Source organism: Folsomia candida, unplaced genomic scaffold, assembly GCF_002217175.1.
Source record: "Folsomia candida strain VU population unplaced genomic scaffold, ASM221717v1 Fcan01_Sc002, whole genome shotgun sequence".
Lineage (NCBI taxonomy): Eukaryota > Metazoa > Arthropoda > Collembola > Entomobryomorpha > Isotomidae > Folsomia > Folsomia candida.
The window spans coordinates 4,866,628-4,881,573 of record NW_019091194.1 but is presented as its reverse complement, the minus strand read 5'-3'; the positions used below and the strand labels follow the sequence as shown (position 1 = coordinate 4,881,573).

The window sequence follows — 14,946 nt, the reverse complement described above, 5'->3', positions numbered from 1 at the left end:
AATTTCTTTCTCTATCAATCATGGACTTAACCACGTGCACATATGTATGAATATTTATATTGTCATACGCACATATGTGCTACTTGCGTAGAAATTGACTAAGTAAAGTACAATTATGTATTCAGTTAATCTTATAAAATAATTTTCAAAAAGCTAACTTAGGTGAGGCGCTGCTAAAAGTGAAAAACAAGACCTCTGGGGATAAGTGAAAAACAAGACCTCTGGGGATCTCTTTTAAATATCTCGTCCCCTCATCATTGTAACAGGAATTGGTGGCTTTGCATCACCGCGAGGCCAAACATTTTTACCATATATCATTAACATGCCACCCCGTTTATTACACACAACGACGAAAACACAAATTACATTTGCTGCTAAGAGTATACAAATTTTAGATATTTATTACAAATTAAAATTGTGCCAATATGTGTACGTATGGATTAATGCTTAAACAAACGATTATTACTTCGGACGGCTTGTAAACCTGAGTTAAGTTTACTAAAACTTGCGGAGGATGAAAATGATTCATAATTTACCAAGTAGCAAATTATCTTTATATAGCTAACAATTTAATTCAATGGTTAACCAGGACTTCAGCCAGCTAATAAAATTTGAAGGACGTGTACAATTTTCCGCACGTCTTATGCACATCACTTTAACCACGTTTGAGGAATTTCAGAAATGTTCTCTCGGTTCGTTAATTTAAGAATAGTATTTCCATCTTGACCCATGGCTGCATTAACAATTACAGTTTTATCAATAGTGTTATCAACGGTAGTAGACATGTATTGAAATATTAGCTATTCAAAATAACTCAATACAATAACCGTTTGTATCATCCTATCAAGACTGGTGTAACTATTAGATATTCCTTAATTTTATGGGAAGAAGATTCAATAATGTATGACTATGTGGCATGCGCTGTGCCTCATTATTTATGCGGGTTTGTAATTTAAGAAACGAAAATGCCGACGAATACATTTGGAGGACACAACGCCAGGATATATTTTAAAATTGTGTTTAATAGCACAACTAGTTTTCAATACGAAAATGAGAATGTGATAAATGATAATTTTGAAAAATTCGTAAACCCAGATTTTGCTCTAACGAATTATTTTGATTTTTAGAAGCTTAGCGTAAGATGTTTGGCCTCGCGGTGATGCAAAGCCACCAATTCCTGTTACAATGATGAGGGGACGAGATATTTAAAATAGATCCCCAGAGGTCTTGTTTTTCACTTTTAGCAGCTCCTCACCTAAGTTAGCTTTTTGAAAATTATTTTATTTTATTGATTTTAAGGGTTATGCATTTTCAGACAATTCATTACACTGGTCGAAATTGTTAAACTATATTTCAAATATTGTCAGCTTTTTTAAACTGAAGACAAAATACAAAATCAGTTGAAAATACCCATGGGATCTTGAAAAACTAATTTACCACGCGTTTCAGAAACTCTAATTTAATATTTCACATCACTGGTCGAAATTCGGTTAAATAATTTGGTGATTGCAGTGGTGACGTGGAGGGACATATCGTAAACGGACTGTAGCTCCATTTATAGAAAATTTTTATACTGCTTGTTAAGAGCAACTAGCTAAGAATATCGTAATTCTGATGAATAATGCTTAGCAACATGAGTAGTGTCAGATGCCTCCATCAAAACTTTTTCAGTTTTAAACCGATCTCTATCGGATTTGCTTTAAATGATGCACAACCGATTTCTGCATGATAAAATCAAGTTTCATGCATATAGTCGTTTGGTGCAAGCGTCTCAAATTTCAATTCTAAAGTTTCAAATCGAGATTAGAGAGCCCACGATACAACTTTTCTACCGAGAAAGCTGTAAAACATCATCTCCTCATTCTCCTCTGCACGATTGCCTTTTACACTTTTTGGCTATCTTTAACCGTTTAGGCTCTACCCCTCTTGACATTTTCAAAAGGTGTATACGAAAGCATACTTAGGCTTCGCCGTAACCATGGTGACACTTTTTTTCGGGCACCCATGTTTACTTTTGCCTCACCTAAGAAAAATTTGCGAAAACATCACACATTTCATTTGATTGACATGGTTTACAATATTTAGGGTGTCTTATTTATTGCACATGGTCCTGATTACGCGCAATTGGATATTGCGGCATTCCAACTGTGTGAAATTCCTGAAAGTCATAAAACATTTTCGCAAATTAACCTTTGTTTTCAGTTATTTATTAATCAATTCAAGTCGGTGTTTTAATTTGTACAACGAAATATCTAAGTATTCCATGTAAACTTATCTCTGAGATTTATCAACTTGTAACAATTGCATTCAAGTGTAACGCAACTGACTTTGGCAGAACTGACCATGCATAAGTATGCACAGAATTACATATATTTACACGACTAGAAACTGGTCCAGCTTAAACAGACTGTGTAACATGTGTAAATATGTATGCAAATTTTTAAGAATGATTTATCCTGCCTCGTAATACATTGTACATTATAAAGATTATACAATCTGCTTATAAAACCAAACCGGTCTCATGAATGTTAATTTGATGTGCATATAGATATTTGACGTACGGACATTTATGTAACATCCATCTAATTACAAAGAACTTGTCATAAGTATTAAACAGCTCCTTAATACTGCTTACGAGTAACGGGTGCACAATCCTTGACAACTTGACAAACGTCATTGCTCGTTCCAGTTCAGTCAAGTGATATTATTCTTCTCAATCTGTTGAATTAACTTCATTAAACAAATAAACCCGATGACGAGCAGTGTTGCAAAAGGTGTTTGCGAAAACAATTTTTGCAGTAAACACGCAAAATAGAAGCAAATGAGTGGGCTGGAAGCTGTTCGTGATGCAATTATAAATCCCATTAAATTTCCAGTACATATATACTGGTATACTCCAATTAGCTTATCTGTTTACATGCCAACGACCATTAATATGTGGTTTAGACTTCCTCAATGAATTTCTTCAAGCGTCATATGAAGCCATGTACCACCCATATTTATTGTCTGAAATAATGTAAACAAGAATAATTTCCCTGTGTGTCTAGTTGGCGTGAGAACCTCGTTGCACAAACACGAATAACTATGTATGTAAAAATTTAACATCTTGATTACTGATGCATTTAAATAACTCAATTTCTGAATTAGAAACTATGAGCGTACTCACATAAACTTCGCATACCTATGTCGCAAATTGAGCATATAGAAATATAACCTGCGATTTTTTTTAGATTTCGCAAAACTATTGCTGGAAAACCATGTTTTTTTATTGAAAATTTAATCAGCAACTTGGTATATTTTTATTGCGCAAAAACTGTCCTCATATCTTCGTCATCACCCGCAAGAGAAATTACAGAAATCCATGGTGATAACATCAAAATGGGTATTTTTAGTAGATTTGAGAGATTTGCGAAGTTATATTTAGCGAATCCCCTCACGACACAAATGTTTTGAGCTTCGGAAGTTTTCTTAATGAGTTGCGACGTAAGATAAGACGTTGTCGTGAGTATGTTTTATATCCATGAACTAATTTAGTCTATACTACTAAATGCATTTAACTGCAGCTATTTAATTAAAGCTTTAGTCGGACGAATTTGGTTACATTTCCAACCTCTTTCCTGGTTTCTAACCACCAGGATCATGAATTATGTACGTCATCATACATATGTATGCTTTGGACATATCGTTTATATAATTGACTTCCATAAAACTTATATATGAACACAAATCTCTATGCGTATATCCACTTACATAGATATGCATGTCTCCACATAAAAATTCGCATTACCTGTATAATAAAAGCCAGCAAAAAAACCAGAGCAGAATTACTGAGAAATAAAACGAAGAAGTAAATGAAAACTGGAATTGGAATTCCGTTCTCCGACCCATCACTTTACATATACGGAGACAAGGTAGCAATTATCTGTACTCTAATAGGATATTGTTACTTGTGTCGAAATTTCATCCACTTTTTACTTGTAATCTTCTCGATTACAGATGTATTGCATGTTGAGGAGGATCTGTAGCATTTCTTCGTAGCATTTCTTCCTACAAATACATACTGGACGATTAACACTGACACAAAGTTGGTTCAGCATTGTTGGGCTGAACCGAGTTGACCACGCTCAAATTTTCAGTTATTGGTCGACTTACACCAACGTTTCAGATATTAATTGCATTTGTATAGCACGACATTTATTAATTTTTAAATGGCGTTAAAAGTTAGCATGGGATTCAAACGGTATGGAAGGGGGGAGTTTATCCTTAATAATCTCAACATGGAAGTTGGCCGAGGGGAAATGTAAGCCAGTTTTTGATATTAAAAGGTGTCTCACTTACATACATATACAATTGACTTGTCGAATTTGCAGCTATGGATTACTGGGGGCGAGTGGTTGTGGGTAAAACAAAATTTTCATGTGTAATAAAAACCGTAGCAAATTTTACATGAAAATAAAATTATCCGTTAGGAAGACCACTTTAATCTCTTGCGTGGTAGGATTAAGAAAGCTTGACAGAGGAACAATAGAAGTGTTTGGACAGGAGCGATATGGAAAAGTGGGAAATTTATGCGGATATATGCCGCAGGTACTTAGCAATTACCTATAATCAATTTTGCATGTCAACCATTAATACTTGTTTTGTGTGTAAATGTAGGAACTATCCCTGCTAAAAGCTTTGTCAATTGCCGAAGTGCTGAGATATTTTGGCATGATTTACGGAATGAGCTCAGAAGCAATTGATGAGCAAATAAAATTTCTTGCCAACTTTCTAGACTTACCTTCGGTTAACAGTTCCATACAAAATTTAAGGTACGGCAAATACATAATTCATGCTGCCACATATTGAAGCAAAATAGTGTTCCGAACTTTTAGTGGAGGTCAAAAACGTCGCGTATCTTTGGCGGTGGCCATGATTCATAATCCACCACTGCTCGTCCTTGACGGTAATAATTTGAGCCTACTTATAATTAAGTAGGATGATGTAACTTACTGATGACCCCTTTTGACCCCCTAGAACCTACCGTTGGGGTGGATCCATTACTAAGACAACGGTAGGCCAATAATTTAATTAGGAATGAATTTTAGCAACAAAATTAAATTCTAAATGAGTCGATTGGGTTGCAGAATCTGGGAGCATCTCACCCAATTATCAAAAGAGAGGGGAACTACAATCATTTTATCGACGCATTACGTCGAAGAAACGAAGCGTTGTCACAAGGTAAGTAAATACCTAGTGACAAACAAAGCCATAACAAAATATTAAATATAAATGTTAACAGATTGGATTTATGCGAAATGGCCAACTATTAGCTGAAGACAATCCTCAGTCCCTTCTATCCAGATACAAGACTGAAAGCTTGGAACGAGTTACTCTTCAATTATGCCGACAAGATGAACACATCCCGGACATTTTAGGAGATAAGGATTCGTCTCAATTTGAGGAAATCATCCAAATAAAATCCTACCGGAAGTTCTCCTTGTCGCGTCAAAATTCGTGGTTTAGTCTCTCATCAAAACATAGTCCGTCACCTCACGTACAAATAAATCATGCCAGGATATTCTACGCACTAGTTTACAAATGGTGGCACCGACATCGCCGAGATTTGAGGTAATACTTGAATCTCAAGTCAATACCCTGAATACTGTAAAGTAAATTAACAATTTTATTTTGCACAGAATGGCTTTGGTCGAGTATTTCATCCCAATTATGGTTATATACCTTTTCCACAACATTATCGGGGTGCCACCACGATTCCTAAATGTCGGAGTAGTCACAAACGCTGCTGAGTTTGATAATTATCCCTCAGTGAAATCCTACTGTGATTACAATGCCAATTCGACTAACTGTTTCGAAAATATTGGGATTTGCAATTTCCTGAACAAATTTGATGATACTGAATTCACTTGGGTAATATTTCTCAATTCTATTACTTATATGCGATTATCAAATTATTTTATAGCATATGTAATGATAAATTTATTGTAATCTACAGATTCACACAGATTCCTACCAAGAAGCCTTGGCGAGCGTAAAACTTGGCAATCATTTGGCTCTGATAGAGTTCCCCAAAAATTTTACGAATCACCTTAAGAACAGAATGCTTCACCAGAATTTTGCTGATAATTCGACAATTTTGGGGTCCACTATATCAATTCAAATGGATGAGTCAAGTATTTCCAATTTTTCCAAAGATGCATATTCCTAAACATAATGTCTATAAATTATTTTCATGATCTCTTTATTTTTCTATGAACCGCTCAGACGCCATAACCCAGGCCTGGGTAAAAAAGACCATCGTAGAGAAATATATCCAATTCGTGCAAGACATTGTGAATAGCTGCTCGACGAATGATAATGTGATCCAACAAATTCAACCACCTTTAGAGGTACGCAATTTTAACGAGTTTTGAGGTTAGTGAACATGGTTAATTTAATAACTTGGTGTATGTACATATCTAGTTTAGCGCAATATACGGAAACGTTGAGCTTGGTAGTTTCATCCCTTACATGCAACCTGGTCTAATCGTTATGTACGTGCTGTTCTTCTTACATTCATGCATATGCATTTCCTTCCCTATTTTCATTTAAAAATTGCACATTTTCAGGTTGACCTTCATGTTATCCAATGCGGTCGCCGTACTCTGGGTGGAAGACCGGAAGGAAGGTTTGGAGGACAGAGATTACGCCGCCGGTGTCACAATGATGCACCAAATGGCGAGCAGCTTTTTTACGCAGTCCATCCACACCCTGATTGAATCCAGCATCTGCTTTGGATTTGTTTGTGGCGTGTACGGCATGGAAATCAACGGTTCGTGGTTTCTCGCGGGTGCAATAGTTTACCTTTCAGCCGTGTCCGGAACGACGCTTGGTAATTATGTACAATAAATAAAATGCAAACAAAATGATGCAAGAAATTACACCGTTTTTTTCATAGGTTGGATGGTAGCACTGGTATTGAATGAATTGATTGACACAATACTTATCGTCTTGAGTATAACGATTTTGCAGGCTTTCTCGTCTGGTAAAAATTTCATACATATTTATTACATATCGATGAGAGGTAATACCAATAAGTAGATAAATTAGTCAATGATATTTCTTGCAGGACTCATTTGGCCGATTGAAATGGTAGTCGCCGGTTATCGAAACTTTGCCAAATTTCTTCCAACGACACACGTGATGGAAGCGTTTAGATCAATCTGCACGAGAGGGTGGGGGTTGGACCACCCTGTTGTGGCAAAGGGCTTCATCTCAGCCGCATGTTGGATTCTCCTTTCTATCGTTATTTGCACATTGGTCGAGAGGCGAAGACATAGATAAGATAGTCCTATAATTAATGCAATGAATATGTTTTTGAATAAATAAAATATTATTTAATTAATAAACGAGGTCCAATTCAAAAAAGCAAAGTTCTTCGGTGATGAAAGTGCAATTAAAAGAACAAATTAACTCTTACTCGATGAAAATTCAATGCCTAATTATAACTTTTGAAATTCAATAGCCAGTTAATTTTTCACCCGATGTGAACACTCTCAAGACAAAATACTCATGCTGACCCGGAGATAAATATTCTCGGTGTCTTCCACGTAGTTATGTTGGTAGAGTACAAATTTCCCCTTCAGTTGATATTGACATATTTTGCCAGGGGATAATCACTAAAGAGTAATCATTACAACCTCATTGTTGTAGTTGTAAAGCTCTGCCATTCTCAGGATTGCTCATCTACCTAGGTAGACGGTAGAGAAATTATTTTTAGGTAGGGAAATTAGATCATTAAGATTACCCGATAACAACGATACACAAGTTGAATAAATATTTATATGTACATACAAATTTAATTAGTTTGGTAAAGCTTAAATGCTTATGTATGAATGTACTTCGGTGGTCAGGTAATGTTGTGGGGCATGGGAATTTGACATTTACACATGTGCGTTGTGTAAACCAGTTTTACTTTGGGTCATCTTTACGTTCCATGTACCGAAAGTAAAATGGATTATGTAAAGATGTATGAATGCGATAATAGAATGCTAGAAGTCAACAATTCTAAGAATTTCATAACGATTCTGCTGGTCATCTGGAAATGGTCTTGTTGTCTTTCCTTTGCGATTTCAAGCTTTTATTTGAATATTACTGGATTCTGTTTATTCATATTGAACTATTATGGCTCTAAAAATCAGGAACGGTTTTAAGCACTCTGAAAGTGGAAATCTCATTCTGAACAATCTCAACGTCGATGTGGGACGTGGAGAAATGTAAGTATGTATAATTACTGAAATGTGTAAGTTGAATGTCTATACATAATTCAACAGTTTAATGGAGCTAGTGTTGCAATTGTCGGAAATGTATAGTTTTAATCTAAGTAATTTGAAAAGTTTCACGATTGAGAAAATAAGATGAAGTCTTTGTTCTACATATATGTATGCACACCGTTATGTGTGCATATTACAGAACAGAATTATTCGGTTGACGTTCACATCATTAAGTCATCTTACAGTTGGTGAGATGAAGATTTGAAATTTTTCAAGGCTATAGCCAATCTCATTTGTGGGAAGATAGGATTTTGAAACAAGGTCAGAGGTTATATTTTTTAACCTCAAATCCCTAAAGTCTCCTACGCAAGGAATTTATTTTCTTGATGTTTTTATTTTTACTAAAAGGAGACAACTTATCATGAACATTGCAGATCACATTTGCGCGATTTGTCTACGCTTGCATTGATTTTTTTAAAAATTACAGGTATGGTATGGGTAACTGTGCAAGATGATAATAATGCACCCTATGCGCATACTATTCTATGCTTCCATGAATAAATGCATAATTTACATCATGTTTATATGCGAATATGTACATAAGATGTACACAATTGACAATGTACATAGAATTACATATGCGCTCGTACAACCGGGGTTGAATTTTATCTTATGCCGTAACATTTAAATATTTTTAGTTATGGAATACTGGGGCCCAGCGGATGCGGGTGAGTAAATTCTCAACTGGCACGATTTTTTCTCTCCATAATATTAAATTTTTTATTAAATTAAAAAAAACATTTCTTTCGAAAAGCTTATTAAGAAATGCGTCGGACGTACTCACAACAACGTCTCATTTAGCATCGCAAATTATTTAATAAATTTTCAAGGTTAAAAAAATTGTATCGTGAGGGGATTCGCAAATTTCGCAAAGCTGTAAAAAGGTCCTTTTATCATATTTTAATTTGACTTGCATGCATTTATCTGCAATTTACAAAGGTTTTAATAGTGGGGATGAGTTTGCCAAATAAAAGTATGCCATGTTCTTGGGTAAGTTTTACAAATAAATTAAATGAGTTTCCAGCAAAAGTTTTATGAATATCGCAAGTTATGTGCTATGTTCAATCCTAAATTTCCAAGCTTTAAGGATGCTTTGCATTGTTTCAACAAGTATAAATTAAGTGATTGATGCATTTATTTATTTTGCATTATAATTAGTTCAAACAACCGGTTATTAATCACATAATTCATCAGTTGCTTACGCGCGTCATTTCTATACGCCTAGAAAAACTACATTGTTATCATGCATTGTTGGGCTACGTCGGCTGGATATGGGTGAAATCACCATATTTGATCATCAGCATCCTGGAAACCTTGGCCGAATGTGTGGATATATGCCACAGGTTACTTTTTCAACAAATGGAGCTTTATTTGCTTTTATCGATACAATTATGCGTTTGATATCTCAGGAAATGGCGTTACTAAACGTCCTAACGATCGGTGAAACATTTCGATATTTTGGATCAATCTACGGAATGGACGCGCACAAAATTCAAACTGAAATAATATTTTTGCGGACGGTTCTTGATTTGCCAGCATTGGATTCTAAAATTTGCGATTTGAGGTTTGTATATATTCGAATAATTTGTACTTTAAACTCCAGATTCATTCATTAATAAACATAATTACGTATTGAAAATTTAATTAATTATAGCGGTGGACAAACTAGGCGTGTCTCATTGGCGATCGCCTTGATCCACAATCCACCTCTGCTCGTCCTTGACGGTAATAATTTGAGCCGAAACTTATAATTAAGATGATGTAACTTACTGATGACTCCATTTTAGAGGCTACCGTAGGGCTAGACCCTTTACTTCGACAGAAGTAAGAGAGAATTGTCATCTTATTACTTTCCGTAATTTATCATTTTGTGGTCCCCCAGAATTTGGGATCACCTCTTTAAAATTTCCAAACTCCATAACACAACTATAATAATTTCCACGCACTATTTTAACGAGACGAAACATTGTGACCGGGTTTGTCAATTACAGAAATTCCATTCACTCAAATTAAGAAATATTCAATACATTGTGTTATCCAAATTATGTCTTTTAGATTGGATATATGAGGAACGGCCATCTCCTAGAGGAGGGAAGTCCTAAAGCATTGCTCTCCAGATATGATTCCCCGACAATGGAGGACTTTGCATTGAAATTGTGTAGGAATGACAGAGGCCCGGACAACTATGCAAATATTGACATCTTTGGGGGACACTATAGAAAAGAAAATGCTGATGTAGTTGAAGTCAAATCTTACAGGAAGCTGTCAGCATCCCTTCTGGATAAAACATTCATTTTTCCTCGATTTGATAGAACGAATCATGGCAGCCTCATTCATGCAATTTTAGTAAAGTGGTGGCATCGTCACAAACGAGATTGGAGGTATTTGATGCAAATGGCCGTGCTAAATAACGAAATTTAAGTTCTATATCTACCCTAACAGACTAATTGTTCCTGGATTTATTGTCCCCTTCATGACTATTTTCATCTTTCAAAATGTTGTCGGCCCTCAACCACATAGTATTCACGTGGGACTGGTGACCAACAATCCAAACTTCACGAATAATTTAGCCATTCAAGAATACTGCAGTAACTCCGACTCCATTGAATGTCTTGGTAACGCGAAAATTTGCAGTTTCCTTCAAATATTTGGGACTGACAAGTTTATCTGGGCACATAACCAGCAAATATTTTGTGCAAAAAGTAATACATCAACTAGAGTTATCAATGATAATATGCATAATTAATTTCTAAAGGTCCCTATAAGCTCGTATGAGGAAGGGCTCGAGAATATCCTACTTGGAAAAACGATGGGACTCGTACGATTTCCAGAGAACTATGAGCTGCACATCAAGAACAGGGTTTTACAAAATAAATTTGCCGATAATGAAACTATTGCGGGATCCACGATTTTAATTAAGATGGATGAAACGCGTACATACATACATAAATGATTATTCCTGATTCTAGTTTTATGTATGCATGATTAACCCATAATTACTTTCAACAGACAAAATAGTAGCAGCATGGGCTAAGCAGACATTGCTGGAGAAATATCTCAAGTTCCTTAAAAACATTGCACTTGCATGTTCAATTGATCATGGGATTCTTGCACCTGCAATTAAGGTTTAATACATATGTACATTCATATATCGAATTAAGATCACACCCATTTGACCATTTATTTCTGTTTGCAGTACAACGCAATCTACGGCTCCACTAAAATTTTCGACATGATCACATACGTACAGCCAAGCTCCATGTTGTTGTAAGTTAAAACAGTAGATTATTATTTTTAACTGATTGTAGACAATTATTTCATTTATAGCTTCATGTTTATGCTACCGATGGGAACCGTTCTGCAATTGGCGGAAGACAAAGTTACCGGCATCGAGGACAGGGAGCATGTTACAGGGATAAATATGTGGCATCAACTAATCGCCTACATTACTGCACAAAGTGTCATGATATTCTTACAAATGTCTATATTTCTTGGAACGCTGTGTGGCATTTATGGCATGGCGATTCATGGGTCCCACATCCAAGCGATTGTGTTTGTATATTTGACCGCTTTGTCTGGACTATTGATTGGTAGCTATCTAAATATACACACAATTGTTGTTTTGAGAGCTATTTGTAATTTTTTATAGGTTTCATGATTAGCAAGCTGTATGCCCACGTGATTGAAATTCTCTTTGTTATATTATTTTTCACCGTGTCACAAATGGCTTCATCGGGTAATTTTATTGCGCATATTTTTGTAACGTATGTATTTATATGCACATACTTACATACTTCCTCTTAACCTTACAGGAATGATATATCCCCTGGAAATACTGCCTTGGGCTGAACGATATGTCTTTCAATCCTTCCCAGTAACGCTTATGGTGGATACATTCAGATCAATTTGCACGAGGGGGTGGGACATCACCCAATTCAATGTTGGCCGAGGTTTTCTGGCGTGTGCTTTCTGGATATTGTTATCTTTAGTCGTTTCAACGTTAGCAGAACGCAGGAAGCGCAAATCATTATAATAACGCTAAAAAATTGATTAAGAATCTTTATTTTTTATAAAACACGTACATCAATATGTAATTTAAACTCATTGTGTCATTGAACATCTACATATTCTTTCTGTCACCCCTATTTTTTGACAAGGTAAGGAGAGCTCTGAATGTACCGACGCTAATGTCCTTCTTAAATTTGGGAGCGGACAACCGATTAAATGTCTTCACCCCTTCCATCCCAATGGACAACGGTTTCATGGATTTCCTAAATTTTTGAAACACATTCGTTTCAATTTTATCCCTCCCAACCACTGCCTTCCAGGACTCTAAAGTTTTAACCGATGCGAAATGAAGCATTCCAGTAGCTTGGAGCGTTGCGGCCCACATTAATTGATGCGAAATAGCATAGAGAGCAAGAATAACCTGAATTTGGAAAGTAATAAACGATTAGGTAGTTCCGACTGTTTTATATTTTTGTCCCAATATGCATACCAACGTTGAGATATCCAGCGTGTCCCAATTTGCCAATACGGTAAAATTGCAAAACAGAACGACATGCATAACGACAAGCGTTGGTCCTGTCGTTTGAGTCACGAGTTTATGAACAAGTTGCAAATTTACGTATTCACGCATCAGATTTGGAGGTGTTCTCAAAGCAGAAAGTGCGTGATGGGTGATCACACTTGCATCAAATTCCTGCATCACGACTGTAATCGGAACTGGAAAACGAAATTAATTATAGACAACAGATTTGCAATTACTGAATAAAATCTAAACTTACTCATGTAAAGTGTTCCAAATACGACGAATAACATCATTGCATACCAGGAAACCATAGCTGCCCACGCCACCATCATTATGCACGCCATGGATGGAAGAAGATGCACGTTTATTCCGAATTTTTGCGGAAGAAGTTGTTTCGGCGCGAGGGGATGATCCGGTGACGAAATGACGAATGTTGTCGGAGAGATGGGAAGAATCAGCATTATGGAGACTTGAAGGAAGACGTGCTTGTCCATCCTTTGCGAATACTTCAAAATATCCTTCATAGATGCTCTTGATTTTCGCATCCATTTTTCTATGGGGAGTTATGCACATAATTTAATCTGAATGCGGTATAACCTTATTCCAATAACTAATCCGTTTTTAAATCTTACTTGTGAAATTGGGAAAGTAGTGGAGGATTCGATTTGCACTAATCAAAATATCATCTTGGTGGATGCAGAAATTAAGAATCATCCAAACATTTAGACTGGTTAAGCAAATAAATCCGTACGTGGAGTAAAAATCAGGGTGGTTCTCGCCTCCCTCGGAAACCCAGAATTTGACGACCTTGACCCATAAGAACATTATGCAACTTATGTAGGCGCTGGTTGTCAAGGTAAATTTCTTTCTTGATTGTTCCGTGGCATACCAAATTCTTTCCCTTGGGTCGAAATTGCCACAAAAAGCCCCAATTCCAGCTGTAGCTTTTGCTACTATAAACAATAACTTGTATGTGAAATTGGAGTACATTTCTGGTTGTTCGTAGCGCCCATCCGTAGAGAAAGAAATAATCTCGCTATTGACTACATAGATAGGCTGGTGGTATGGCTGCATGTGTAAATGGTATGCAAACGATTTTATATATGGATGCAGCTAAAATTTTGACCATGATCTAATTAAAATAATAGTAACAAAGTCCTTCCTCTTTTTCAAAATTGTTTTTTGTTCTACTTTTGCCCTCCTTTGTAAATTAATCGAATTAACGGAATGTCATTGCGTCTTAACCTTCAGTATAGGTGCTTGTATAATAAAATAAAAAAAATGATGCCAGAAACATACTACAGATATTTAAATTATCTTCTGTAATTATTGCCATGTACGCAGTTCGGTAATCTTTGCATGTTATTTCTAGAGGAAATGCGATGCTAAACTTTATTGGGGCATTTTTATTTCCTCAAATTGTTACAATTTATCCATACAAGTAGGTAATGTTAAATTTTACCCTGTTATTATGCGCATTAAATTAATTAAACAGTAAATTAATAAAACTGTGCAGATAACTAAACGGCTTACAAGGCACAATTAAAGTGAATAGCATACAACTTACAGGATCTTCAAAGCTTATGTACATATCTACATACATATGTAAGAGTTTGATACCTGGTGAAAAACTAATATTGCTAAAATTGCTATTAAAGTACTGATATATTTAGATTTGATTTTATAAACACACATATTCTCAATATGTGCATTTTGCAAAATCTTCTGCATACATATGCTTGTATATAAATATGTACATGTGTACTACAGTGCACACTGTTAGAAAATAATAAATTTGTAAGTATAACCGAAATATTGATTGCAATGAATGTGTATATGCATACAGATATGCACATACATGTTTAGTTTAATAGATTCAATATTTCGGTTGTATAAATTTATGTTACTCCTTACCTATGTACATCTGGGTAACACATAAGGTGAAAAACGCATAAATTATGTGTGTACGTAATAGCCGTGTCCAAATTTAAAACATTTATTATTTATTTTAATATTCCCTGTAAGTATTTCAAGAATTCGTCTTATTAAATTGAGTAGAAACTTAAATTGTTTAACAATCCTTCAAAATAAGTAGATTTCCAA

General features: G+C 35.5%; 4 protein-coding genes across 8 annotated transcripts; 3 read left to right on the top strand and 1 right to left on the bottom strand.

The window, feature by feature from the left end:
• Positions 1-3,756: 3,756 nt before the first annotated feature.
• LOC110843214 (ABC transporter G family member 23) lies at positions 3,757-7,424 on the top strand. Of its 2 annotated transcripts, none has more exons than XM_022089175.2 (16): positions 3,757-3,911; positions 3,997-4,300; positions 4,371-4,400; positions 4,470-4,587; positions 4,657-4,811; positions 4,875-4,945; positions 5,017-5,053; positions 5,127-5,220; positions 5,282-5,610; positions 5,679-5,910; positions 5,996-6,173; positions 6,265-6,389; positions 6,463-6,533; positions 6,609-6,871; positions 6,938-7,024; positions 7,109-7,424. In XM_022089175.2, the coding sequence occupies exons 2-16, from the start codon at positions 4,209-4,211 to the stop codon at positions 7,321-7,323; spliced, it is 2,097 nt and encodes a 698-aa protein (XP_021944867.1). In that variant the 5' UTR covers positions 3,757-3,911; positions 3,997-4,208; the 3' UTR covers positions 7,324-7,424. The 2 variants fall into 2 exon arrangements, with proteins under 2 accessions (XP_021944867.1, XP_035703690.1); XM_035847797.1 differs by having other exon boundaries at positions 3,759-3,911; positions 4,474-4,587.
• Positions 7,425-8,074: 650 nt separating this feature from the next.
• Positions 8,075-12,393, top strand: LOC110843213 (ABC transporter G family member 23-like). 4 transcript variants are annotated; one of them, XM_022089174.2, is made up of 15 exons: positions 8,075-8,255; positions 8,951-8,980; positions 9,538-9,655; positions 9,722-9,876; positions 9,967-10,037; positions 10,100-10,136; positions 10,195-10,288; positions 10,368-10,693; positions 10,755-10,927; positions 11,068-11,245; positions 11,322-11,437; positions 11,509-11,579; positions 11,640-11,902; positions 11,962-12,048; positions 12,125-12,393. In XM_022089174.2, the coding sequence occupies exons 1-10, from the start codon at positions 8,164-8,166 to the stop codon at positions 11,085-11,087; spliced, it is 1,116 nt and encodes a 371-aa protein (XP_021944866.2). In that variant the 5' UTR covers positions 8,075-8,163; the 3' UTR covers positions 11,088-11,245; positions 11,322-11,437; positions 11,509-11,579; positions 11,640-11,902; positions 11,962-12,048; positions 12,125-12,393. The 4 variants fall into 4 exon arrangements, with proteins under 4 accessions (XP_021944866.2, XP_035704347.1, XP_035704346.1 ...); XM_035848454.1 differs by having other exon boundaries at positions 10,755-11,014; XM_035848453.1 differs by having other exon boundaries at positions 10,755-11,245.
• On the top strand, positions 11,122-12,345 carry LOC110843212. Its single transcript, XM_022089173.2, has 6 exons — positions 11,122-11,245; positions 11,322-11,437; positions 11,509-11,579; positions 11,640-11,902; positions 11,962-12,048; positions 12,125-12,345. Exons 1-6 carry the CDS (start codon positions 11,122-11,124, stop codon positions 12,343-12,345), a joined length of 882 nt encoding a protein of 293 aa, XP_021944865.1.
• On the bottom strand, positions 12,359-13,810 carry LOC110843210. The gene is made up of 4 exons (XM_022089172.2): positions 13,476-13,810; positions 13,100-13,396; positions 12,811-13,037; positions 12,359-12,741 (listed from the first exon to the last, which is right to left on the bottom strand). The coding sequence occupies exons 1-4, from the start codon at positions 13,666-13,668 to the stop codon at positions 12,433-12,435; spliced, it is 1,026 nt and encodes a 341-aa protein (XP_021944864.1). The 5' UTR covers positions 13,669-13,810; the 3' UTR covers positions 12,359-12,432.
• Positions 13,811-14,946: the final 1,136 nt, after the last annotated feature.

What these genes read in the sequence shown, in the direction of transcription:
- LOC110843214 (XM_022089175.2), top strand. Translation starts at nt 4,209, where the DNA reads ATGGCGTTAAAAGTTAGCATGGGATTCAAACGGTATGGAAGGGGGGAG. An exon ending in CTGGGGGCGAGTGGTTGTGG is followed by an intron (nt 4,401 to 4,469) that starts GTAAAACAAAAT and finishes ATTATCCGTTAG; the next exon opens with GAAGACCACTTTAATCTCTT. An exon ending in CAACCTGGTCTAATCGTTAT is followed by an intron (nt 6,534 to 6,608) that starts GTACGTGCTGTT and finishes GCACATTTTCAG; the next exon opens with GTTGACCTTCATGTTATCCA.
- LOC110843213 (XM_035848453.1), top strand. Translation starts at nt 8,164, where the DNA reads ATGGCTCTAAAAATCAGGAACGGTTTTAAGCACTCTGAAAGTGGAAAT. An exon ending in TCTAAAATTTGCGATTTGAG is followed by an intron (nt 9,877 to 9,966) that starts GTTTGTATATAT and finishes AATTAATTATAG; the next exon opens with CGGTGGACAAACTAGGCGTG. An exon ending in CGTCACAAACGAGATTGGAG is followed by an intron (nt 10,694 to 10,754) that starts GTATTTGATGCA and finishes CTACCCTAACAG; the next exon opens with ACTAATTGTTCCTGGATTTA.
- LOC110843212 (XM_022089173.2), top strand. Translation starts at nt 11,122, where the DNA reads ATGGGACTCGTACGATTTCCAGAGAACTATGAGCTGCACATCAAGAAC. An exon ending in AATTAAGATGGATGAAACGC is followed by an intron (nt 11,246 to 11,321) that starts GTACATACATAC and finishes TACTTTCAACAG; the next exon opens with ACAAAATAGTAGCAGCATGG. An exon ending in CAGCCAAGCTCCATGTTGTT is followed by an intron (nt 11,580 to 11,639) that starts GTAAGTTAAAAC and finishes TTTCATTTATAG; the next exon opens with CTTCATGTTTATGCTACCGA.
- LOC110843210 (XM_022089172.2), bottom strand. Translation starts at nt 13,668, where the DNA reads ATGTTCTTATGGGTCAAGGTCGTCAAATTCTGGGTTTCCGAGGGAGGC. An exon ending in ATTTGGAACACTTTACATGA is followed by an intron (nt 13,038 to 13,099) that starts GTAAGTTTAGAT and finishes TTCGTTTTCCAG; the next exon opens with TTCCGATTACAGTCGTGATG. An exon ending in CGCTGGATATCTCAACGTTG is followed by an intron (nt 12,742 to 12,810) that starts GTATGCATATTG and finishes TTCCAAATTCAG; the next exon opens with GTTATTCTTGCTCTCTATGC.